The sequence below is a fragment of the Phyllopteryx taeniolatus genome, chromosome 9 (assembly GCF_024500385.1).
Source record: "Phyllopteryx taeniolatus isolate TA_2022b chromosome 9, UOR_Ptae_1.2, whole genome shotgun sequence".
Classification (NCBI taxonomy): Eukaryota; Metazoa; Chordata; class Actinopteri; order Syngnathiformes; family Syngnathidae; genus Phyllopteryx; species Phyllopteryx taeniolatus.
Window position 1 is genome coordinate 15,148,999 of NC_084510.1, and position 25,595 is coordinate 15,174,593.

Here is a 25,595-nt window from a genome sequence, read left to right on the forward strand (position 1 = left end):
TATCAGTCCTGTTTAAGTTTTGATGTGAAACGTGGTCCATCCTGGACTGGTTGCCGGCCAATCACAAGGCACATACAGACAGACAACCATTCAGAATGACAACTAAGGCTCTTTAATTAACCGTTGCTTGCCTGTTCACTTGCTTGGTCACACTTTTTTTCTTGCCCTCAATCTGTGCCAGTTATGCTCACTCTTCCGTTTCAACTTGCTGCAGATGGCTCAACTGCCCCACACAGTAGAGAAAGGCCCACGAGAGCTGACAGGAACACACGTGTTTGCGTTTTCCCCAAATATGGTCCCACAGTGGACCCTTGACTTACGAGTGCCCCAGCTCACAAGGCTTTTGCATTACGAGCTGTCGCTTGGTCGACTTTTTTTCTTCGTGCTGAGAGCCAAGATTTGAGTTATGTTGGTTTTAGAGATTGAAGTAGTTTCAAATGGTAGTAGACGGTTAACTCATGTTGGTGTATTTTCTTTAAATCATATAGAAGTCATTTTTGTTGCTGTTCTACATAAGAGAAACAAACAAACAAGCAAACAAAGAAACAAACAAATATTAACCTCACCTTTAATCTTCATACATTTCTTATGTATGCATAAAACAAAGTACAACCCACTTTGACCATATACATTTATCTATTTTACTTTATTAAATTATATTGTATGTTTATTTTGTATTAAAAATAACAATTGACACAATTTCTAGATGCATTATTTTCAGAACACAATGAAAATAATACAAACATTTCTAGCTATACAAATGGAATTATTTATTTTTGTAATTTTTTATAAAGGTGTTAAGATGACGGTGATGATGATTATACCAAAGGGGTATTGCTTATTTGAATATCACGTAGTTATGATAAATGTTTGTGCTATGCATGCAAGCATGTTTGTGGGAAGTGGGTTATGAATGCATGTGCGTGTTTGTGTTTGTGTGTGTTTGTTTTCTATGTGCTGACGCCTTCCAGCGAGTGGCATGCCACAGAAGGGAAGGGCAGCGGATGGTCCGACGTCCATTCCTGTGACTTAACCTGACACCACTTGCACTAAGACGGCGACAGCTGCACATGCACATGCCGCCCATTCTGTTTGTTGTCGGGATTACTGTGCGATAAAAGCACCAATCGGCAGCAGCACGGCCGGGCTACACAACCACTGTTTCCTCCCTGACTTGGAAAGCTTTCTCCAGGCCTCCAGAGCCCTGTGAAAACACAGGTGGACCACTTCATTCTAAAAGGGAATGAATGGGAGTATTCTCCCTATGATTAACCCAGCCATAGTAGAAGCGCGTCTCCTTTAGACATCAGTCAGATGGGACGGCTTATATAAGGGGCCATTACTCAACACAAATACTGGGCCGCGAGAGCAGAGATGTGCAGGAATCATCTTGGGGTTTGTCTGTGTCATCATGTCATTGTGACCTGAAAGGAAAAATTCGTATATACAGTGGTGCCTTGAGGTACGGGTAGGCCTAACTCCATTTACGAGCCATCGTTTGGCCGACTTTTTTTTCTTTTCTTTTTTTTGCGCTGTATAGTGGCAGTGACTCAACGTACTTCACAACTAGCAGCAATTTGGCAGATAGTGAACAATTCTTCAAAAAGGAGGGTTCCAGTTGTTTATTACCAGTCCCAGTTGAACTTTACTGTCCAAACTAAACATCAAACAAAGAGGACTACACATTGTGTATTGAAAACAACCACATAACTTTTTCTTCATCAAGTTTGTTTAGCTTAGTGGATATAAACAATGCAAAATGCTATCGATGGGCTAACGAATAACATCGGGGTTGTGGTATTCTAACCCTGGAAGCAGCAGATATTTGAACACTAATGGTGGAGCAAAATTGTAGACTGATAATATAACAATACTCACAGTGGTGGGGCCAAACTTATTAAGGCATATATTCCTTATCCTCTGCAAAGAATGACAATTTTTACTTACTTTAGGTTTGTTATTTATGTTTTTATCAATGTATTCTATGCATTCTTAGGTTTGATAAATATTTTTTTAGTAATATTTGATGGTTTCCAGTGTTTCCTCAGGGGGAGCCCTCTGCGCTGGCAATTGTGATGGCCTGTGGTTGTGGTCCTGCCTCTGGGGCTCCCCAGTTCGTGGCTGTGCGGGGCGGGGGCCGTGGCCTATGATCTGGTTCTGATGCAGACGGCTCCCTGAGATGGTGTTTCTTCACCTGGATGCGTGCGTGTGCATGTCTGGCCCCTTGTGGACAAGTGACAGGTGGGTTTGATTTATTTTTATATTTTAATTAATGTGCAGCGTTTGTGTTGCATGTTTATTTTTTTTTGTATGAAAAGTGATTACAAATCAAGTTTGATTGATTGATTGAACTGCACACTTGAAAGGAGTTTTGTAATTGGTAACTGGCTCCAAGTCAACCCTTCTTAAATCATTCAGAAGCCCCAAAATTGCATTGCTAAATAGACGACATGTTGCACTAATTTTTGTTTCTGGCATTTCACAATTGTGCGAACTAGCGGGAAAAATCTGCTCTCCCCGTCGCCTTTCATTTTGCTGCTGCCTCCTCATTATTTGCACCTGCCTTTCAGATGCAGTGTTTAAAGATGCAAAATAAATCCTTGCCATTCAGCTAAGGTTTGATAAATCACATTGCATGCGTAAAATCTATCTGTGTGTACACACTCTTCCCAGAATGTGCAAAATGAACTGTGCGGTAGTTTAGCATTTTTGGCAGATGCAATGCTGAGTTCGCCGGGTTACTAGATCAGCTTCCACGTCTGTTTGCTTGAGCAATTAAATTTGCGCCCGTTTTGCCCTGCGTAAACCTTTTTTTAAAATTTCCTTTTCTGTACTTTTCTCTTCCCATCATTCTGATACAAATTGACCTTGGTGACATCTGTCCAAAAAAATGGGATTCCACAACATTTGAGATGTTTTCCGTTATTGTAATTGGACAAAGGAGGACTCTCATCTATTCCCGTCTTGTGTGTCGGACAGTACATTAAGGTGCCCTTTTATCCACCTATAATCAGCACTCCCTCCTTTTTGTTATTTTACGCTCCACTTACATGTATGAGATTTCCTGACTGTGCTCACATGACAGACATGCAGGTCAGCGATGATCTTGAGGCTAACCTGGGGGAAGGGGTTGGTGGAGTGGGGGGTTTTGGGGTTGATGGGGACTAATTCTTCCCCTTCCTCCCTCCTGCTCAGCTGTCCTGCAATGTGCTGCTTCTTGTCACTGAGAAGTGGAACAGTGTTGCCAGTGACAGTGCAATCCCCGGTACGCCCCTGCCTCCCTCACACACACGCAAACATTCTCCACACTATCAAATCAAAGCAAATCAAACTTTATTTGTATAGCACCTTTCACAGATAAAAATGCAGCACAAAGTCACCACACAAAATACAACTAATCACAGCAAAACAACAGATGGGAAAAGACCCGCCCCTCCTACAGCCACGCAAAGACACCCACACGCAGCTACACACACACAAATGCGTACATACTAACTGTGAGTAGTTACATGGCTCGGCATGGAAGAACCGGGAGCGGAAAGGCCAGCTCGGGGCAGCATCCACACTAAGAGGTGATACAGTCCACCGCTGCAGAGAGCGCCGCACACCACGGTAGATGCTACACATTGTACAGAGGACCCCCAACCCATTCCGCCGCGCCTGAGATAACTCGAGGAAAACGTCCCCACAGGTGTGGAGGCCCCCAAGAAGAAAACAGCGAAGCTAAAAAGAAAAGGTGTTGAAACAATACAAAAAATAGTTAAAAGACAAACCTTAAAGGTCCTCTTAAAAACATCAACAGTCTCTGCAGTCCTGATGTTCTCTGGCGGGCTGTTCCATAACTTAGGGACATAATGGCTGAATGCAGCCTCCCTGTGCATTTTTTGTTGCAGCTCTTCGAACGATTAAAAGGCCTGTGCCAGAGGATCTCAGGATACGCGAGGGTTAATATCGTAAAAGCAGCTCAGATAAATACAGTATAATAGCTACATTACATTTGCATTGGGACTGATGCGCAATAGCACAAACCAGCTCATACATATTTGACTTCCACAATGTCAGCGAGAACTAGGATGGCCTTAAATGGTGTAAAATAAAAATTAAATAAAAGTGAAAGGCTCAATACCTGATACAGGGAGTGCTAGAGGTCACTGGCACTGCACACTATGCTACTGCAACACACGTATTACTAGGCAGAATTCACCCACAACTTTTTGTACCCAGACGGAAGGCAGGAACGTGTTTTGGGAAGGATATTATTCTCAAAAACACTATAAGGAGTATGATTTTGAGTTTATTCCTTTCACAAATGACTGTCGGTGTGTAATTTATAAAACACATCGACAAAAAGACATCTTTGGATTGGCATTTGACAAAATGTACCCTTTTGTCTGTAGGAAAAACTAACAATCATTTAATCAATAACATTTTTGTTTTTTATAATCTGTCTAGTATGAATATTCTGAACTCCTGTGCCGGTTTTTATAGATCAGAATAATATTGCTGAATCATAGTGGCGGTTTGCGTAGACGTGCGAACTTCACATAGCTGTTTGCCGTACAATGGTGTCTTGAGATACGAGTGATCCGACTTAGGAGTTTTTCGAGATATGAGCGTTGTATGGTTGCAGGTGACCGAAATCACTTCTCAACAAGTGATAGGTTGGAACATATAATTAGGAAGTATTCTTCAAAACAGAGGCTTGAATCTGTTTATTGTCAGTCTCATCTGAATTTAACTGTCAAATGTAACATTAAACAAAGACAATTACACCTTATGTATGTAAAGCAACCAGACAGCCTCTGCTACCTGAATGCTAACATGAGGAACTCCATAAGCACACAGGCTAACAATTAGCATCTATGTGGTGGCGGTGTTACCCTTTAAGCAATGGCTATCTGAACACAAACGGTGCTGCAACACATATAGAGAGACCATATAACAATACTCACAGACATATATTCTTTATGCTCGCGAAGAACTACTAATATTACTGCGAGAGAGACTCAGGTCCTCTCTCGAGAGGCTGAGGATCTGAGTCTCCAGTACAACATATTCATATGTGTGCCTTCTACTGCCCCCAGGTGGGCAAGGCGTGCACAACTGAATGAGTAGCACAATTGAAGTGTGACAAAAAGTGTTTAATTATTTTTTAAATTCTATTATGTCATTCCTAAATGGTTTTATCAAGTATAATATAAAACTGAGTGCCATTTTCTTCTCATAAAAAAACATTACAATTGTTTCCATTTTATTTTGGGAGGCTACAACCGATTACGGCATTCCCATTCATTTCAGTGCGGAAAGATGATTTCTGAGTTAAACTCATATCTCAAGGCACCACTGTATTTTCTCTTCTTTCGACAACAAATGAGTTGAGACTGATATTTTCATTCATTCTTAACAATTGATCAATTCTTAAGCCATTAATAACAAGTAATCTTCAAAGGTTATTTTCCAAAACAGAATCAAACTTAAACCTTAGTGACTAGAGAAGTATCAATAAAGTCTCTCTTTTGGATGGTTGGATCATTTGCTGCATGCAGAATAAACACCTCCCCACCACCCCAGCACCCCCGCTCCAATTTATTGCATGTGAAGTGTTCACTTGAAAGTTGCTGAGGAGGGATTTATCCATGCAAAAGACACAAGTGTGCCGAACCGACGCTCCACAACGCGCACACACACGTCCCTGGGTGTGCCGACAATGGGTTAAGATGTGAGACGCATATGAGTGACTGAGACTCCTGTCGGAGCCCCGGACCAACACAGGCGTCTTTGTGCTCTCCCCACCATCAGTGAGCATCCATCACAGATTAACCTGACAGGCCACCGCAGCTCTGCCTCAAGCCTGAACATGAGCCGCTAGAAGCTAACAACCGATCAAACATTTGCCCGTCATTTTATGCCACTGACTCAGATCATTTTATTCACCAGTGGGGGTGATGAATTTAAAAATCAATGCAATACATAGATTTACATTGTAATAATCAATGAATGGCAAGCGTAAAGTTAGTAGGTCTTTCTCGCACAACATTTGGTTCGTCATGCCTCTTCACTACACACACCAACAACTCACATATTACGTTCATCTTATCGTATCATAAAAGTGCACATTGCAGCTTTTTGGAACGTTAATTTAATGACTACAGTATATCAATTCCAACATGTCACGTGAGACTGTTTTTTTCCCCCGTCAGATTAAGAAACCTGTTGATTTGGCCAGTCCTCTGTGAGATTTCCTTCAAGTTAGATGCCTGTGTGTTATTAAAGTAGGAACTGTAATCTTTATACTATATACTGTATCTTAGACAATATGGAGGAGATAGCTAAAGCCAAAAGTCATTTTGGTGCATGCTTGTGATTTTCTCTTCCTACCAGTGACACTTTCCAACCACATTTTTAAAAAATTATTATTGTTCACTGTCGTAGCAAGAAAACTGTAGTACTGTAGCCGAGACCAAAATTTGGATTGGTGCATGCTTCTTGGGTTTGAGCTCTCTAACTTTTTCACTGTTACAGTGCTTACTGTTCTCTGTCCTGACAAGAACACTAGAGATTTTAAGGATATGTGACCAAGGAAAGTGAGACCATGACATATTGCTGCATGTTCCTAGCTTCCTAGCTACTCGACAGAATTTTTAACTAAATGACTTTTAAGTTTCTGACGATGGCTTTTAAGAAATATTATTGATTATACTTTTGCTCAATGGTACAAGTTATATTAAAGAAAAGTGTAAAATCTGTAGTTTACATTACATTTTTAAGGCGGCATGGTGGGTGACTGGTTAACACATCTGCTTCACAGTGCTGAGGACAGGGGTTCAAATCCCGGCCCCGCCTGTGTGGAGTTTGCATGTTCTCTCCGTTGCTGCGGTTTCCTCCCACATTCCCAAAAACATGCATGGTAGGTTGATTGAAGACTTTAAATTGCCTGTAGGTGAATGGTTGTTTGTTTCTATGTGCCCTGCGACCAGTTCCGGGTGTAGCCCGCCTCTGGCCCGGGGTCAGCTGGGATAGGCTCCAGCACGCCTGCGACCCTAGTGAGGATCAGCGGTACAGAAGATGGATGGACATAATTTTTTTCTTTAAATTACATGAATTAATCATGATAATGCTGTAAGTAGAAATATATCTGTTTTGGTATTACGATTGCTTTTTTCCTGCAATTGTCTGCGGACCAGTCCAGGGTGTACTCTGCCAAAGTCAGCTAGGATAGTCTCGTACTGAGAAAAAAATAAACTAATCACTGAACACAGCTTTTTTTGCAAGCTAAATTCTGACAGGATAATCAGGACTGGACTGATAACAGGTCCTACATGAGCACTTGGATACGTTTGAAATGTACCTGCTAAATTAGCTAATGATAACTGAAGAAATATGCCTCACCTGTATGTTTTTACAGATAAGTAAAAAAGTAAAAAGTTGGCAAAAAAACACAACAAAAAAACACTCAAGTACAGATACATGAAAAAAAAAACTATGGTACTTTATTACATACCACCAATAAACACTATCCATCCATTTTCTGAGCCGCTTCTCCTCACTAGGGTCGCTGGCGCGCCGGAGCCTATCCCAGCTGTCATCGGGCAGGAGGCGGGGTACACCCTGAACTGGTTGCCAGCCAATCGCAGGGCACATACAAACAAACAACCATTCACACTCACAGTCACACCTACGGGCAATTTAGAGTCTCCAATTAATGCATGTTTTTGGGATGTGGGAGGAAACCGGAGTGCCCGGAGAAAACCCACACAGGCACGGGGAGAACATGCAAACTCCACACAGGCGGGGCCGGGGATTGAACCCCGCTCCTCAGAACTGTGAGGCTGACGTTCTAACCAGTCGTCCACCGTGCCACCCATTAATCACTACTCTGTATTAAATATAAATGCAAAGTCACCACTGAAAATTTCAATCAATCCACTCACTCTCGCCGCTGCACAGAGAAGCGGGTGTTTTGGCCGTGTGTACATGCCAGCGGAAGCTCGTCTGATTTAGCCGGTGAGCCACGAGGTGAGACATCTCCTGGAAGGATTAACACTCGATGCTTTAGCTACGACTGGCAGGAGGAGGTTAGGACAAGGAAGAGCATTTCCACCTCTGCATGTTCATTGGATCAGTCTTCCTGGCGCTGCGAAGTAAGAGGAGCCGGTGACAACTCTGCGCTGAGCTCAGCCTGTGCCTGCACAGGCTTGTCTGCTTCGCACAAGGTCACTACAGTATCACACCAAGCAAGCAAAAGCAAGACTCAAATACATTTTTATGTGGTTTAAAATTGTTTGAGTGTGACCTTTTCAACCATGATGTCACATGTTCTTCCGGGTGGCAGAAGACGGAGCTTTCGCTAATGGCACCTCTACTAACCAATGGAGCTTAAACGTCATTTGAGCAAGGCAGCTTGGTCGAGAAAACAGAGTAAATGGCTTGAAGGATGATTTTAGATTTGTTCTCTACCATTGTAGACTAAACGTGTGAAATGTCAGTTGAAAAGATGTTTCGTGAGGTGAATTGCTTCAAAGGGAGACGGAACATTTGAACAAGTACGTTTATTTAAAAATAATCGCGAGGGAAATTCAGAAACAGTTAACATGATCATTGAGGGAGTGGTTCATTAATAGATTTTTCTGTTGTTCTTTTGATGGTAGTATGTAGTATGGTAGTACGCTGTAGTATGCTAGCAGGGTAGCCATTATCGTTAGCAAAATTACAAAGACATTCCAAGCAAACATTCTCGACATACCTGTGAGAGAATGTCTTCGGCAAACCTCAAGATGGAAGTTTGCTTCCCAGTCTGTGCCTTTAGAAGTGGCGACTACACCACCAGCCAGTCTTTTTATGACATCAACTCGATTTATCCTCCTCCCCCACAGGTTCTGGTTCTGGTTTAAAATTTTTTTTAATGGAAATTGAAAAAAACAAACAAAAAAAACCCTAAACCTTTTAGGGTATTTCTGGCAGTGCAACCCTAAACACCAAGTTTTTGTTATCATTTCAGTTCACGTCAGCGGTAGTCAATCACTTTCCTGCCACCTGGAAGCATCCTGGTGCCCTTTTTTATTTTTATTTTTTACAGACATTATGAAATGGTCTGTCCCGTGCCAACCCGGTCGGTCATTCCGACATTGTGAAGTATTAATCTGTGACCTAGTTTTGGGTAAACATTAATCCCCGGCCTCATTTCCTCTGTCTAAACAATTCTGAGTCAAACAACTCCTTGTCATTGCATATCATTGGTACAAGTGACAGCTGCCTCCAGAGTGTCCATCCCCAACTCTCCGCCCCAATTGTGGGGGACTTCATGTATAGTGTCATGGATGGAGACGTGAGACTGGGATTAGCTCATTAAGACGGGCATCTTTGATGCACGGTTATCTTTCCCATTTCCCCAGCAACTCGATCATATGCTTGGCTCTTGAGACACACGCAAGTGCAAAGACCCCCACTTTACATGCACACACACACACGGGCCTAGAAAGCTCCAGAGATCAGGGCCCAACTGAGATATGAAGCGTAGATGTGCAGCAACAGCTAAACGTCGTGTCAGGTTTCTGGGGGCTCGTGCTAAATTTAACCCGGTGATCCTGCAGCAGGCAGAGGGGTTTAAATGCCAGCCTACAGTTGCTCCACACCAGTTGTTACCCACACGTCTTCCACTCATCACAAACACGGGCCAAGGACGAGGCAGGCACGCACGCACGCACGCGTACACTCCGACACACACGCTCCAGGCGCAGGACTTGAACACCACGTACGCTAGCGAGAGCGGTTCCAAGGGAAGCGAGGGATCTTTGTAGGCTCACACAGCACAACGTTGTCCAATATGGAGCTTTTCGAGACCAACCCTTACTTCTTCCCAGACCAACGCTTTTATGAAGGAGGGGACAACTACTTCCCCACTCGTCTGCCCGGGGCGTACGACCAAGCTGGCTTCCAGGACAAGAACTCCATGATGGGCCTGTGCGGGACTCTCTCCGGGGGCGTCGGGGTGATTCAGCCAGAGGATAAACCCTCACCGTCCAGCCTGTCGCCCCACTCCGAGTCCCACTGCCCGGGCCAGTGCCTGCCGTGGGCCTGCAAGCTGTGCAAACGGAAGACGGTGACCATGGACCGCCGAAGAGCGGCCACGTTGAGGGAAAAGAGACGCCTGAAGAAGGTCAACGAGGCTTTCGACGCCCTGAAGAGGAGCACCCTCATGAACCCCAACCAGAGGCTGCCCAAGGTGGAGATCTTGAGGAGCGCCATTCAGTACATCGAAAGGTTGCAGGCCCTGGTGTCCTCCTTCAACCAGCAGGACACCGAGATGGGGCACTACCGGGCCGGACAGAACCAGCCTAGAGTGAGTAGTGGAAGAAAGGAATGTTAAGATTCAAACAGAGAGATAAAATGAAGCATGAGGACGCCATTCAATTGTCAGGAAATGGAAGACTTTAAAACAGAATGACGTGTTAGTGACTGGAGTAACAACAACATAAATCATTTGTGTTTTGACGCATTTGGAGAGGACTCTTTTTCAAAACCTATTCTTTCAAGCCAATTAAAAGTTTAAAACAAATGAAATTATGGTGGGACACTTGCAAAGATAAAATTAGGTTTGTTTTGTTTTCCTTGCCCATCACCTACATTTGCCTCTGTGTGAGGTCTCGTGCGTGTGTGGCTAAAGTGTTTCTGTATTGGTGCACTGTGTCATAACACTGTGACTGACAGCGACTTCTGCTTGTGTGTGTCGCCATGGCAACAGGTGTCGTCATCAAGCGAGCCCAGTTCGGGTAGCACCTGCTGCAGTAGCCCCGAGTGGAGCAGCACCCCGGAGCAGTGCACGCAAAGCTACAGCAGTGAAGGTGAGTCCAGTTCACGCAAACACACACACACTGATGGAAAGCAGGCTGTAATGGGCTCCAGAACAGATCTTTATGGGGGTCGCTCTTATGTAAACCTCCTAAACTGAAATCCCCATACAGTGATGAATACCAGAACACACAGACAAATGCTCTCACATGATGTGTGACTCTCCGCAGAGCTTCTGAGTGCCGCCGATTCTCCAGAGCAGGCCACCATTCAGACCCTGAGCTCCATTGTGGAGGGCATGGCCGCAGCAAACGGAGCAGTGGCCTTTCCTGTGGACATTCCCAAATAAGAACTTCCACAGAGCGGACCCCGAGGAAGAACACTGTGCCTCAGACACAAAGTGACGAGACGATCGGAAAAGCAGGCTGTTATTTTCATATTTAAATCACAATACACCTTGACGGTAACTAATGTTTCAAAGGGTCTGCTAGACAAAATTAATTCCACCTTTGGCCTTATTTCCTTTATTCCCTGCCTTAAGCCACCGTTTAAAGAGTCAGTCTGAAGCTTGCATTTGAAAAGACTGCATGAACAAGGCCTAGTTTTTCTCCTTACTTAATTTAAGCTTTCCTCTTTTCAAAACCTTTCCCTGATGTTTCATTCTTGTTTTGTGTGTGTTTTTATGCAAACAAAGAACCATGAGTTTATTTGTGGGGCCAACATGTACCATGGCAGTTTTGACCAAGATCTGCTTAATGTTAAACTGGTTACAAATGCTAGTGATGTAAATACGTTCCCTTTTTCTACAGAGTGGTTTTGCCAGTTTATTTTGTCTTGTTATTATTATTATTTTTTTTTGCTAACTTATTTTTGACTTTTATAACTAAGATTGTTGTGTATTTGTAGATGTTTGGAAATGTAATATTTCCTGACCAGTCCTTGCAATAAAGACCATTTTGAATACAACAACTGCAATCTTTGTTGATACAGCGGAACCTCTACGGCCAAACAAGGTCTGTTTTTAATCTGAAACATCCATCCATTTTCTGAGCCGCTTCTCCTCACTAGGGTCGCGGGCGTGCTGGAGCCTATCCCAGCTGTCATCGGGCAGGAGGCGGGGTACACCCTGAACTGGTTGCCAGCCAATCGCAGGGCACATACGAACAAACAACCATTCGCACTCACAGTCATGCCTACGGGCAATTTAGAGTCTCCAATTAATGCATGTTTTTGGGATGTGGGAGGAAACCGGAGTACCCGGAGAAAACCCACGCAGGCACGGGGAGAACATGCAAACTCCACACAGGTGGGGCCAGGGATTGAACCCGGGTCCTCAGAACTGTGAGGCTGACGCTCTAACCAGTCGGCCACCGTGCCGCTAATCTGAAACAAACAAACAAAAAATTACAATAGGGAATAATTTTATTTGTTCCAGTGTATACTGTTAGCATCTTAAAACCTTGAAGTGTACAATGTTACATGTTATGATTCTTAAGTGTCACACGGGTGTAAAAAAACGAACCACTTTACAGGGGGTCCTCGGAGTTCCGTTCCTATGGTGGCGACGTAACCTGAATTTGTATATATGTCAGAACACGTCATAGGCTATCACTAACCTACGCTAACGCAGTAGTAAAGTCATAATTACAGTAAATATTAGTATGAAAAACACTTCTAGGCCAGAGATATAAAACAATCAAATGAAAAACAGCAGCAACTTGTGCCATGTGACGAAGTATTCAATTACACGCCATTTGTAACCTAAAATGCCGAATGTCAGGACTGTCATAAACCACGGACACTGAGTAAAATGAAATGAACGCATTGACTGTGTGTGCCTGGGTGGCTAGTCTCGTCACAACACAGATGACTTCTGGGAACATTCCATTCTTCTACTTTTATTAGCGTTGTCAACTTACTGTCGCTTTGGCCAGTTTGTAGTGAGCAACCGGGACAGCTGTGTGTCACAGTCAATTCAATTTGTGGTTTTACGGTCATCATCACACTTTTTGCCTTGGCCAAGATCACAAAAGCTAAAAAATAATAATACAAATAAAAAGCAACATAATGTCTCAAGGGGTGCAAGATGGCAATTCAACCTTTAAATACTGTGCGACATTTGAGACATACTGTACTTTTCTGAATATTTGGGTTTGGGTTTAACTCTATAATAGAGACTTTAAAAGTACAAAGGAACACGACACCCAATTCTTTAAAAAACAGCTTTACTCATGTCGATATAGTGTCATAGATACAGTACTTTTTTTTTAAAATAGCCAAATAATAAAATCTTGATATGTCAGCATTGTTTCACACCTGGAATAAAGACACAGTACTCATAGCTGCCACATAGCACATTACACCTTTTAGACACCTTGGAAAATAAAAAAATAAAATAAAAAAATAAAATAAAGAAACAATTGTACACCTATTCAGCACTTCACTTGGTTCATATTGTGTGTTTTCACTGAATGAGGGCAGCCAAAAGTACTGACTCCTCACTGGCACGAATCCATGGCAACTAAAAAGGAAGTGATTGGACAGGAATCGGCAATCAGTTGGAGCAGTTTCACATTATCACATGATATCAGTGAAATGATGCAGAGCAGCAGCAGAGAGGAGCTACAGTGTTTACACCAAACAGCCACATAGCGCGGGTCGGATCAATCTATCATTCACACACACACACACACACACACACACACTTCTTATAACAGCACCCTCTATACTCTAGGCTACACAGTGTCACACAGGAAGGTGGTGTCAAAAGAGGAGGACAGCATGGAAGGGAAGAGAGAAGTCTGAAATTGGACCCAAGAACCTGTGAGAAGAACTCGTAGCGACACTTCTTCGTAAGCTCCTCCCACTGATAATTCGCACACTTACATCATACAGCAAGACACACTCTGACACAAAGACAAAGAAATCATGAGAGAACAGTCACTACTGAATACAGGGCGATAGGTTTCATACAGCCATTATATCATTTTTTCCAGATATATTTCCTATATATATATATGTATATATATATATATATTTTTTTTTATATATGCTTTATAAAAAACGTAATCATCCATTTTATATACAGTACAGATACGATCATTGAGTAATACCTTGCATAACCGAGAGAGGGGTAATCTGAAGTGGTGAGTCGGCCATGTTGAGACTTTATGAAGGGGGGGGATGATGACCCACAGCTGAGATTCAGGGAGAACAAAAACCACGATGACAAGGATACTGGGAGCACTGGGTTCAACTGGGAGAGACCAGAGGCAAGTCTCCTTTACAGCAGCGAGAGCAGCTCACGGCCGCTCTCAAGAGTTCGAGGGTTAGACTCAGCCTCGGTATTGCACGTGTCCGAAGTGGGATGTGAAAGGTGCAAGGTGGGGCTGGCCGTCAGAGGAGAGACGCCCCTACCCACTGGCACCCTGGTAGCACTCTCTTCAAATTAGGCATAACACTCTCAAAAGGCCACAAGCATGTGTCCATACAGGTAATGACAATGCACTGGGAGACAGAAGACAGAAAGTCAGACTCAGGGGGTGAATGTGCGTTATTAACTCATTTACTGCCAGCCTTCCCAGTTAACATGGATATTTACTTATAAAGCCGTCAATGGCAGTGAATGTGTTAATACCTAAATTCTTCAAATCAGCACTAGTGGACTAATGGTTGGCATTAGGGTCCTACCGACTAATCGGTCCATATTAGCCCTTTTCAAATCAGCAAAAAAATAAAATAAAGTAAAATTTAAAACAAACTGCCAATTTTGCCGATTTTACAGATAAACACATTACAACAAAAAACAAAAATAATGACATTCAAACAAACATAAAAAAAAAATACGAGCTAATTTTTGCTGATTTTTCACTCTGTTGTAAAGTGGAAAAAATTTGACAGGACAAAGTATTGTAAAACAGTCAAATGTTCTGCCTGTAATTCATATCTTTATTGTTGTAAGTGTTAAGGGACCAAAAAAAGAAGTTAATTTATTCATTATATATTTTTCAGATTAATCAAATGATTAATCGGTTATCAGAATTTTATTCTGCCGAACATACATCGTAATCGGCCTCAAAAATTCCATATCATTCAGACCTTAGTTAGCATGCCTGACACTAGTGAGGTTCTGGGTTTGAATCTCAGCTCCGGGCTCTCCACATGCTTATGTGGGTTTTCTCTCAGTACTCTGGCTTCCTCCCACATTGCAAAACATGTTAGTTAGTTGAAGGCTCTAAATTGTGATGTGTGAATGTGAATGGTGAATTGTTTATGTTTGCCCTACAATTAGCTGACGACCAGTCCACGGTGTACTGCTCCTCCCGCCAAAAGTCAGCTGGGATAGACTTCAGGTCACCTGTGACCCTAATGAAGATAAGCGGTATAGAAAACGGATGGATGGTGGCCTCCGGTAATAGATACCTGGCTCCAATTAATTGGCCAGTGTGTCGTCCACCTAAATAAATAAGTGCCATACCCTAAAAAAAGCAACAGGTTGTAGTACACTAGGCAGTTCTAATTACCTTTACTATACCTTACCATACCTGATCAGAACATAAACTGCTTATAGAGCTGATATGGCATCTGTAAAGCTGCAGTTTACTGTACATGAAGAGAAATGGTGCTGTGTGCAGCACGGAGCATTTCAGAACAGCATGTTGATGAGGATTTGTTCAGAAATTTTTGAGAGTGGATTTATTGTGCAATTGCCCATAAAAATTATAAGAAAGCAAGCAACACTGGGGGATCAATGAGGGCGGAATACAATATAGAACAAATTAAATATGGATATTTTAATTAAAAAGTATTTGCCGAAAATTATAAAAAATATTATTGACAATTATTATACAAATGAATTTTTACAAACAAAATTCTGGAGTTCAGTAAATAATGCCTGGAGCCAGTACTGTATTATGGGGAAATGGGGTAAATATTTCATTGATTTAAATTCTTGAGCTCCTTAGTTATTATTTGATTGAGAGCAAGTAATCAAAACAAGAAACACTATTAACCAAACCCCGTTATTACTAGTAAAGAGTTTCAGTGCACTGTAATTTAATTGGTATACTTATGCAATTGCTCATGCATTTTATGGTTATACTAAATTAAGTCATACATTTAATGGTGCATGGCATTATACTGACAAAAAATTCTTAGCATACTGGTTGCGATGCTTCTCTTCACAATTCCTGATCATTATTGACTTGAGGTATCAACTGCTACATACCGAACAAATAACAAGCCACACATACAATACATTTAGCAGTTTCTGTTATTTCTGTAGTTTAAGCTTACCTGTTAGCATCAGGGTTCCTGTTAGTAAGCCAAAGTGAGTTAGCACGAGTAGGTCCGCACTGTAGAGGGGTCAAGCCTCGGGGACGCCGGGGGCGGAGCTTGGCACAAAGGGGTTATCAAGAGAGAGCACAGCATGCAGTTAGTAGAGACAACATGCACACTCGTGTCCACAAGTTTAGGTCACTTGGTCAGTCCGTACCTTCGGGCTGGAGCTGCTTCTTGGGCATGAGATTCATGGAGGGCGGGATGGACATGGAGGGCATGCGGAAGCCAGTGGGCAGCGTTTCCATGGAGCCCGCCATCATCCCCAGCCCCGCCACCCCCTCTCGGGCCCGAAACCTCTTGCGCCATGACGGAGAGCGGCGAAAAGACTTGTCGTCTCCGCTCTGCGGGGCGGGGAGAAGATGCGGCTAGACAATTGTGAACAACATTTGGATCAAACCGGCAACATGAAATGTTATGTGACCTCCTCGAGTCGTCGGTCGGTCCCCAAGGCTAAAAGGTTGTTGAATTCCCTGTCCAGAACCTGCCGGGCCTGAAAAAGAAACAACAACACATAACAGATATACAGTACTCAACAGCAAGAACCAAGGTTAAAAAAACCCCAAAACAAAACAAAACAAAAACCACAGGAACATACTTCATATGGACAAAAGTATCGATTGATTGATTCATTATTATTCATTTTGTTTTCCAGCACAAAGCAACGTTTATGATTTGGTGTGGAACTTGAAAGCCCTGATCTCAACCCCATCAAACACTTTTAGACTCCATGTGATCCTTTGAACTCACAAAATATTCTTCTGGATAAATGGATAAAAATCCTCCGTACAGTAAATATATGTAAATACTTTTTTTATTTTCCTTACTACATTTTGTAACATTGTCTTGTATGTGTATGGTTCAGAATGCGAGTCCTTAGATTTTGTGATGACTTGGAAACGCTATTCCTGTCTGGTAGAATGACCCACATCACAAGTTTGATGTGATTTAATTTTGAAAGGGGGAGGGGGGAAATTCCAGAAGCAAGCTGGAGTAGAGGTTAGCACGTCTGCCTTCCAGTTCTTAGATTCAGGGTTCAAATCTCTGCTCCGGTGTTCCTGTGTGGCATTTGCACATGCTTGCATGGGTTTTCTCTGGCTTCCTCCCACATTCCAAAAACATGCATGTTAGGTTCATTGAAGAATCTAAATTGTCCATAGAATGTGAGTATCACTGGTTGGCTGTCTTATGTGCCCAGCTATTGACTGCCAACCAGTACAGGGAATATCCTGCCTTTTGCCCAAAGTCAGCTGGGATAGGCTCCAGCTCTTTAGAAAATGGATGTATCGGTGAATTTCCACACAGAGTCATGGACACTGTACTCTTTCTGTGAATAAAATCCACTCAAATTATCCTCAAAAGACAGCGTATCCTTTAAATAACTTATTTTCAACACGACTCCTGTGAGTCATTTGTACTACAGCGTGTGATTGAGGAATCATTTAAGGTGAATTCACTGTGGATCAGAGAGCAACTGGAGCAGAAGTTAACTGAAGCCAGCTGAAGGAAACACTGGTTTCAAACATACTGCTGCTTCTTCCAGTCTTGTTTAGATAATCAATGTGGGAAAAAAGCGTTTCACTGCAACTGTTTTATTCTGTGATCCATAAGAATAACACCAACTGAGTCTTTCCCTTCTCCGTCTTCTGATTTATGAAGTGTGTTTTCGTCTGTCAGCACCTGTGTGTTCTGCATGGGAATCTGCAGGATGAGGGCCAGGTTGCTGTAGTCGAACGTCTCGTCCAGGGAGACGAGCGCCCCGTGAATGCCGCTCTCCAACAGGTTGCCGCTGTATTCCCTCAAACCAATGGACTGGACCCAGTGGATCACTTGTTCATTGGTCCACACCAACACATCTACAGTGAACAAAAGTGAATTCATTGTACTTATGTACGGGAAGAAGGATCATACAGGGTATCTAGCAAAGTACTGGGCGCCACAATAAAGAGGGAGAAAGCTTAGAAGGAGACAGGGAGAGAGAGGGAGAGCAAGCGAGATAAAGAGATAATATGCATGTCCGCGCAGTGTCAAGTGCCTGGCACACTCCCTTTGTTGGTTTGCAGGCCAGCTGTCGGTAAACTTTCCACGCTGGAACAGGCGGCGTGTGTGTGCGTGTCTAAACAGGCCGGGAGTCTGATTTGAACAACAGCTGAATCAAGTTCATGTCCACAGCTTAAGGTCAAAAGGGTGAGAGGGCACGCTACATGACTGTGTGTGTTTTGTATCTTGTGGACACAATAGGACACAACAATCTGAACATTCTATTTTTGATACATTCAAGTTTTACAGAAAACCTGCGCATGGTTCTATTTTGATTAAAAAGATTTGATAAACATTCTTCAGTTACATTGATATTGTGACACATTTAACGTTTAATAATAATTGCTGTACAGCATCGCATCGTGATTTGTGTGACATAGCCCCGTTTTTACATCATTGCAATCGAGGGAGACTTAATGGTCCTGAATGCATGTTTTGGCATCCCAACTGTGTGTGTGTGTGTGGAGATTGTTGGGCTTCTTTGGCTTGACTATGTGACAGATGAAAGTGCAGCTGTTGCCATGCTTTGGTCATTATCTGCCACTAGGCGGTATAATGAGTGAAAACGTGAACATTCATTCATTCATCTTCCGTTCCGCTTCTCCTCACCAGGGTCGCGGCCGTGCTGGAGCCTATCCCAGCTATCTCCGGGCAAGAGGTGGTACACCCTCAACTGGTCGCCAGCCAATCGCAGGGCACATATAAACAAACAACCATTCGCACTCACATTCATACCTACGGGCAATTCAGAGTCTTCAATTAACCTACCCTGCATGTTTTGGGGGATGTGGGAGGAAACCGGCGTACCTGGAGAAAACCCACGCAGGCACGGGGAGAACATACGAACTCCACACAGGTGGGGCCGGGATTTGAACCCTGGCAGATGTGCTAACAAGTCGCCCACCGTGCCGCCAAAACGTGAACGTTCTTGCTTTATTGCTTTCGTTGATGCAAATTTACCCTTCATGTCGTGTTGGCTGTCCTCTCTCCGGCGCTCCAATTCTTTCCTGTCATAATTGAGTCTTTTCAAGCACATGATCCCATACTGCAGACTCGCCCTTGTGAACAGACAAGCAGATGGAGGCAAATACTAATAATCATACCAGAGAGGGGACTAAGTCACAAAATATAGTCACCTGACTAAAATGTTGCCACAAGTCATATTTTGACAGGATGTTTTTTTGTTCTTGTTTTTCTAACCTAAATCATCTCCCCATGATGCTGGCCACCTATGCTAAAATCGCCTAGATCCTCAGTTGAACAGATCATGCAGTTCTCCCCTTGTAATGAAATTATTTATAAATATAATATGATGAATATTTGGTTCCATTTGTTTATTTTTTTCTGGAAAACACAAACAAAAAACAAAAAAACCCAATAATAATTGAAGCCATGATTTTAAGAAGTAAGGATAAGCGGTACAGAAAATGGATGGATGGATGAAGTCTCAAGTCTTAACCTTAACGTGTCAAAGTTAGTTACTGTGGCAAAAATCAAGCAGGTCGAGTCCCCACTACATTTCAAGCAAGTCGAGCGAGTAGGACACTTTTTATCAGGCACAACATGCCATATATTTGCAAATTAGCCACTTTGCACTCAGTACCGTATCTGTACTTGTGTTCAGCTGGAGGCTACTAACACATTCACAATCACACAATTTTTGAAGCTTAATTAATGTTTGACAAGCTATCAGTTAGCTAAACTGTAATGTTAACATAGCTTATCTGTCTTTGGGGTTTTAGTGACGGACGAAGTTTACTATCATAGTTATTGTGTCTCTTATCTTTGAGTTACAAACCTTGAATGTTGCCATTCTCTTATTCGCAATCTTATCAAAAACATAATGCACATTTTCAAATGCAAAAAGGCAGGACTAGTCAAGTCATGTACTGTATTTGAAGTCTAAGTCAAGGCTGATGAACACCAAGTCAAGTTGAGTCTTCCATAAGTTTTTGCCAAACAAGTGCCAAGTCATAAACTCGACGACTTAAGTCTGACTCGGGTCAAGTCATGTGACTCGAGTCACCCTTCTCCTGTGTCACTGTTAATAAGCTACATGGTCATGTGGCAGACCTGTGGAAGCTGTCCACCATCTTGAGGTGGCTCCTCAGGTCTTTCTTGGTCAGGTGGTCCAGCATGCGCGCGTCCACTAGACACTCCATGAAATAGGAGCGGTACTGAGGCAGGCCGAGGCTTGGCAACCACTCGTTCCCTATCCACTCGTGATTCATGTCTCCATATGCCAGCGTCTGCAAGGAGAGGAGTGCTATTCATTTGCAACAATTCAAGACTTCAATATGTGAAAGTCTGACTAATAAATTACAGCCTGTGTGGTTACAACAGTTGCTTGAGGGAAATCACCTCAAAATATGTATATCTCAGTTATATCACACTGTGTGGTCTTTCTTTGTTTTATTATTTACAGCCACGAACATTTTCAAATGGGAAAAGAGGGAATGCAAGCGTAGCAAAAAAAAATTAATCATGGTTGCAATCCATTTAGCCATTACAGATACAAGGTCCAGATAGTGCGGATGCTGACTCGCTGTCCTGACCCACTGGGAAACATAAAATCAACAAAACTATTAATTATGTTGTTGGTGGAACTTGGGGCATTTTACGAAAAATATATGCTTTTAACACTAGCTCGTGTTTACTTATTTATTTACTACTACTATATGAGATTATGACAACAATTGTAATAGAACAGAAATGCTGCGTATGTTTGATTCAACAGTGGAAGCTTGGAATTCAAATGTTGTAGAAAATTAAAAATATGACTAAAAATTTGGGGAAAATATGACTATCATCGCACAAAACGCGTTTGAAACCGCTAGTCGCCATATTGCATGAGACCTCAGTTGAGTGATAATCAATGTTTTTTTTGCAATAGTTATCCTAAAAGAAGGACCAGCCTCAAATGGTCTACATGCTTCTTATCAGAGTAGAGGTTGTGTTTTCAATTTTAACTTTTGTTTCCTTTTTAATAAAAAGTAAGAATGTTTAAAAAAAAAAAAAGATGACTGAGGAACATTAGATGCCTGAATAGCAATAGTGGTTAACTTTTTTTTTTTAATTTAATTTTATTTATTTATTTTTTATACAGTCAACCTTACAGGTTCGGCTGTGTTTAGAAACATGGTAAACATTAAACAGAGGGCACCGGCAACTTTTGTCTAGCTCACTGAGCTAGGGGTGCCAAATTGCTTTCATGTGTGGGAGCTGTGGATTTACGTGAAACTGTGTGATTGGACACATTTTGCCAGACCAGCAACCTCACCTGCGCCCAGCTGCCCTCCTCATTCGCCTGAGTGGCAGCATGGCAGGAACAATAAACAAGTTTAAAGAACATGCTGGTTAAACATTTTGTACAAAAGGCGTCACTTTTCACTTGGAACTACCTTAAATCATACATCTACATGATTTGCCACAAACACAGACCCCAGCGCACATATCACATTAAGCACAGGTTACACGCCACAACCACACACACACATACTGTATATTACCAGCACAAGCACAGAGAGGCGTTAAGTGTCTGTAGTGTGTGAGTTTTTAGTGGACATATGCATGTCGTGGCAGAGACAGTGGGGGTGTGTGAGAGTGTTTGGTAGGAGTGGGGTAGAGGCGGTGGGGGCACCCAGATGGTACTGACCGCTTTGGTGGATGAAGCCAGGTTCTCCATCTCTTCATGAGTCACCCACACATTTCCGGAGGACTGCTCAGAGAACGAGAACACACCGGAGCGCGCGTGCGCACGCACGCACGCACGCACACACACACACACACACACACACACACACACACACACACACACACAGTGTGTATTTTCACACATGATGACCCCCCCACCCCGCCCACATGCACACGCATACAAACAAACACGCAACCACACAGACAAACATTTATTGTATTGAGTGATGCCAAGGGAGGGTGTGTATTTCAGGCTATATTTGTGTGACCACATGTGCATTGTATGGAAAGCTGTTGGAGCATTTATTTGATATTTTTGATATTCAGCTTAAGGTCCATGCACTAGTACGCTCTCTGTCCTCACTAGTAAGACAATTCACAGCACTAGTAGAACTTTGTCTCACTAGTAACGTTTTTTTCTGCTATGAGTATGCAATTCAACCTTACTCGTAAACAACTCTTCCCAACGAGTAGGCATGTGTCAAGTACTAGTAGCTTCCTTATAATGGATAGCAAATAAAAGCTCAAACGCAAACTGCATTTATTTGATATCCTCTATAATCAGCTTAAGGTCCATGCACTAGCATGCACTTTATCCTCACTAGTAGGACAACTTTGGCATACTAGGACAGCTACATGTTGCTAGTGAGGCACACTATGCACTAGTTGACAAATGTGCCACTAGTACTGCTAGTGACTATACTAGTTAACATTTAGTAGTACCGGCGGCGGCACGGTGGCCGACTGGTTAGAGCGTCAGCCTCACAGTTCTGAGGACCCGGGTTCAATCCCCGGCCCCGCCTGTGTGGAGTTTGCATGTTCTCCCCGTGCCTGCGAGGGTTTTCTCCGGGCACTCCGGTTTCCTCCCACATCCCAAAAACATGCATTAATTGGAGACTCTAAATTGCCCGTAGGCATGACTGTGAGTGAGAATGGTTGTCTGTTTCTATGTGCCCTGCGATTGGCTGGCAACCAGTTCAGGGTGTACCCCGCCTCCTGCCCGATGACAGCTGGGATAGGCTCCAGCACGCCCGCGACCCTAGTGAGGAGAAGCGGCTCAGAAAATGGATGGATGGATAGTAGTAGCGGCACGGTGGACGACTGGTTAGAGCTTCAGCCTCACAGTTCTGACAAGCGGGGTTCAATCCCTGGCCCCGCCTGTGTGGAGCTTGCATGTTCTCCCCGTGGCTGCGTGGGTTTTCTCCGGGCACCCGGGTTTCCTCCCACATCCCCAAAACATGCATGGTAGGTTAATTGACAACTCTAAATTGCCCGTAGGTGTGAATGTGAATGCGAATGGTTGTTTGTTTGTATATGCCCTGCGATTGGCTGGCAACCAGTTCCTGCCCGATGATAGCTGGGATAGGCCCCAGCACGCCCGCGACCCGAGTGAGGAGAAGCGGCTCAGAAAATGGATGGATGGATGGATAGACCAAAAGTGGCACTAGTAGTTGGGGAAAAAAACATTACTAGTGAGACACAGTTGTTCTATTAGTGAGCCCCAGTCATTTTACCATTGTGCAGTGTCTTACGAGTGAGGACCAAGAGCATACTAGTACATGGACCTGAAGCTGGATATCAAGGATACTGAATGACTGCTCAAATGGCTTTCCATAGTGGTGTCTTCTCCATGCGATTCATGTGAGCAGAAAAAGACCCAACATGGGCGAAGGTATAAGAACCTCCCAAAAACGTGAGGCGTTATCACTTAGGGTGCAGGGGAATGGTGAACCTAAAGAGGTTTGCTGTGTACATAATCTTAAAAAAATACAAGTTTAGTGTGGTTGGTATGCAACCACACTAAACTGACTTAGCAACTAATACGCACATCTGACAGAGGTGCGTATTTACCGTTCTGGAGGTCAGAGGTGCGGAGGGGCTGGTGAGTGAGACCATCTCCTGGATGGCCAAGCGCAGTTTGAGTCGATGCAGCGGGTTACTGATGCCGATCTCCCTCTGGATCTCCGTGTCCGATAGGGCGGACATGATGGCTCCACTCTTCACGTTCGCGCGACACGCTGCCACATACCAAGCTGGCATGCCCACCCACAGCTGGAGAAGTGATCAAGAAGTCAAAATTGTTATGTAGAAGGTTTGCGTACCGCTAAAACAATGTTAGGTGGAGAAGAAATGTCTCCATAGTACAGAAGATACGAAATCAGAACCTCTAGCCAGGAGACAACAGTTGGGCCGTCCCACTGGGCAAACGGTAAACCTCTTTTCCTGGCATCTTCCAGGAGCTCATGTCTAAAGATGGAATTTAAAGACAAAGGAAAACCTAGGATTACCAATCAAGAAATACAATAAAAAATACTACAAAGTCAGGGGATTAATGTAAGCTTTTACTTTTTCTTCATCCTGCGATCCCTCTCTGCCTGGGTGCCCAGTTTTCCCAGAGTCATAGTGTCTCCAACAGCCATGTCAAAGTCTGAAATAAATATATGTAGTCCAGTATATCCAATTGTTAGTTTACATTCTGCATCAGAGTGTGTGACTTAGTTGAGTCGAACATGGGAAAAAAATTATCAGGACACTGACATGGACATGGACTACATAAAGTAAAAAGGACAAAATATAGAGTTCTGGGAAGACTTTCTCCAAAATATTGTAGTTTGTTGAAATAATATTTGTGGGTCAGTGATGTTGGACCAGAGGGCCCGTCTCACACTCTCTCTTTGTACAACCTCAATTCCAATGAAGTTGGGACGTTGTGTTAAAGATAAATAAAAACAGAATACAATGATTTGCAAATCATGTTCAACCTATATTGAATCGAATACACTACAAAGACAAGATATGTAATGTTCAAACTGATAAACTTGATTGTTTTTAGCAAATAACCATTAACTTTGAATTTTATGGCTGCAACACGTTCCAAAAAAGCTGGGACAAGGTTATGTTTACCACTGTGTTACATCACATTTTCTTTTAACAACATTCAATAAACGTTTGGGAACTGAGGACACTAATTGTTGAAGCTTTGTCGGTGGAATTCTTTCCCATTCTTGCTTGATGTACAGCTTGAGCTGTTCAACAGTCCGGGGTCTGTTTTTTTATGCTTCTTAATGCGCCACACATTTTCAATGGGAGACAGGTCTGGACTGCAGGCAGGCCAGTCTAGTACCCGCACTCTATTACTACGAAGCCAAGCTGTTATAACACGTGCAGAATATGGTTTGCCATTGTCTTGCTGAAATAACCAGGGGCGTCCATGAAAAAGACGTTGCTTGGATGGCAGCATATGTTTCTCCAAAACCTGTATGTACCTTTCAGCATTAATGGTGCCTTCACATATGTGTAAGTTACCCACGCCATTGGCACTAACACAGCCCCATACCATCACAGATGCTGGCTTTTGAACTTTGTGTCCATAACAGTCTGGATGGTTCTTTTCCTCTTTGGCCCGGAGGACACGACGTCCACAATTTCCAAGAACAATTTGAAATGTGGACTCGTCGGACCACAGAACACTTTTCCACTTTCCATCAGTCCATCTTAAATGAGATCGGACCCAGAGAAGCCGGCAGCGTTCCTGGGTGTTGTTGATAAATGGCTTTTGCTTTGCATAGTAGAGTTTCAAGTTGCACTTACGGATGTAGCGTCAAACTGTATTTACTGACATTGGTTTTCTGAAGTGTTCCTGAGCCCATGTGGTGATATCCTTTACACATTGATGTCGGTTTTTGATGCAGTGCTGCCTGAGGGATCGAAGGTCACGGGCATTCAATCCAGATTTT

General features: G+C 43.0%; 2 protein-coding genes across 12 annotated transcripts in view; one reads left to right on the forward strand and one right to left on the reverse strand.

The window, feature by feature from the left end:
- The first annotated feature begins 9,615 nt into the window (after nucleotides 1-9,615).
- On the forward strand, nucleotides 9,616-11,754 carry myog (myogenin). Its single transcript, XM_061786128.1, is given in 4 exon segments — nucleotides 9,616-10,339; nucleotides 10,742-10,841; nucleotides 11,019-11,107; nucleotides 11,109-11,754. Coding segments are annotated over 4 exon segments (789 nt in total). The 5' UTR covers nucleotides 9,616-9,823; the 3' UTR covers nucleotides 11,193-11,754.
- Nucleotides 11,755-12,996: 1,242 nt separating this feature from the next.
- Nucleotides 12,997-25,595, reverse strand: part of ppfia4 (PTPRF interacting protein alpha 4) — an 80,685-nt gene continuing 68,086 nt past the window's right edge. For 7 of the 11 annotated variants that reach the window (XM_061785338.1, XM_061785340.1, XM_061785339.1 and 4 more), the window contains 12 exons: nucleotides 24,205-24,286; nucleotides 24,024-24,105; nucleotides 23,710-23,910; nucleotides 21,821-21,883; nucleotides 21,446-21,472; nucleotides 20,239-20,414; nucleotides 19,126-19,223; nucleotides 17,806-17,981; nucleotides 16,550-16,618; nucleotides 16,283-16,469; nucleotides 16,084-16,181; nucleotides 12,997-14,295 (listed from right to left, as the gene is read on the reverse strand). In XM_061785338.1, the coding sequence (XP_061641322.1) occupies nucleotides 16,123-16,181; nucleotides 16,283-16,469; nucleotides 16,550-16,618; nucleotides 17,806-17,981; nucleotides 19,126-19,223; nucleotides 20,239-20,414; nucleotides 21,446-21,472; nucleotides 21,821-21,883; nucleotides 23,710-23,910; nucleotides 24,024-24,105; nucleotides 24,205-24,286 (1,220 nt within the window). In that variant the 3' untranslated portion in view covers nucleotides 12,997-14,295; nucleotides 16,084-16,122. The remainder of the gene's footprint in view (nucleotides 14,296-16,083; nucleotides 16,182-16,282; nucleotides 16,470-16,549; nucleotides 16,619-17,805; nucleotides 17,982-19,125; nucleotides 19,224-20,238; nucleotides 20,415-21,445; nucleotides 21,473-21,820; nucleotides 21,884-23,709; nucleotides 23,911-24,023; nucleotides 24,106-24,204; nucleotides 24,287-25,595) is intronic. The other 4 variants (XM_061785341.1, XM_061785348.1, XM_061785342.1 and 1 more) reach the window with 2 other exon arrangements.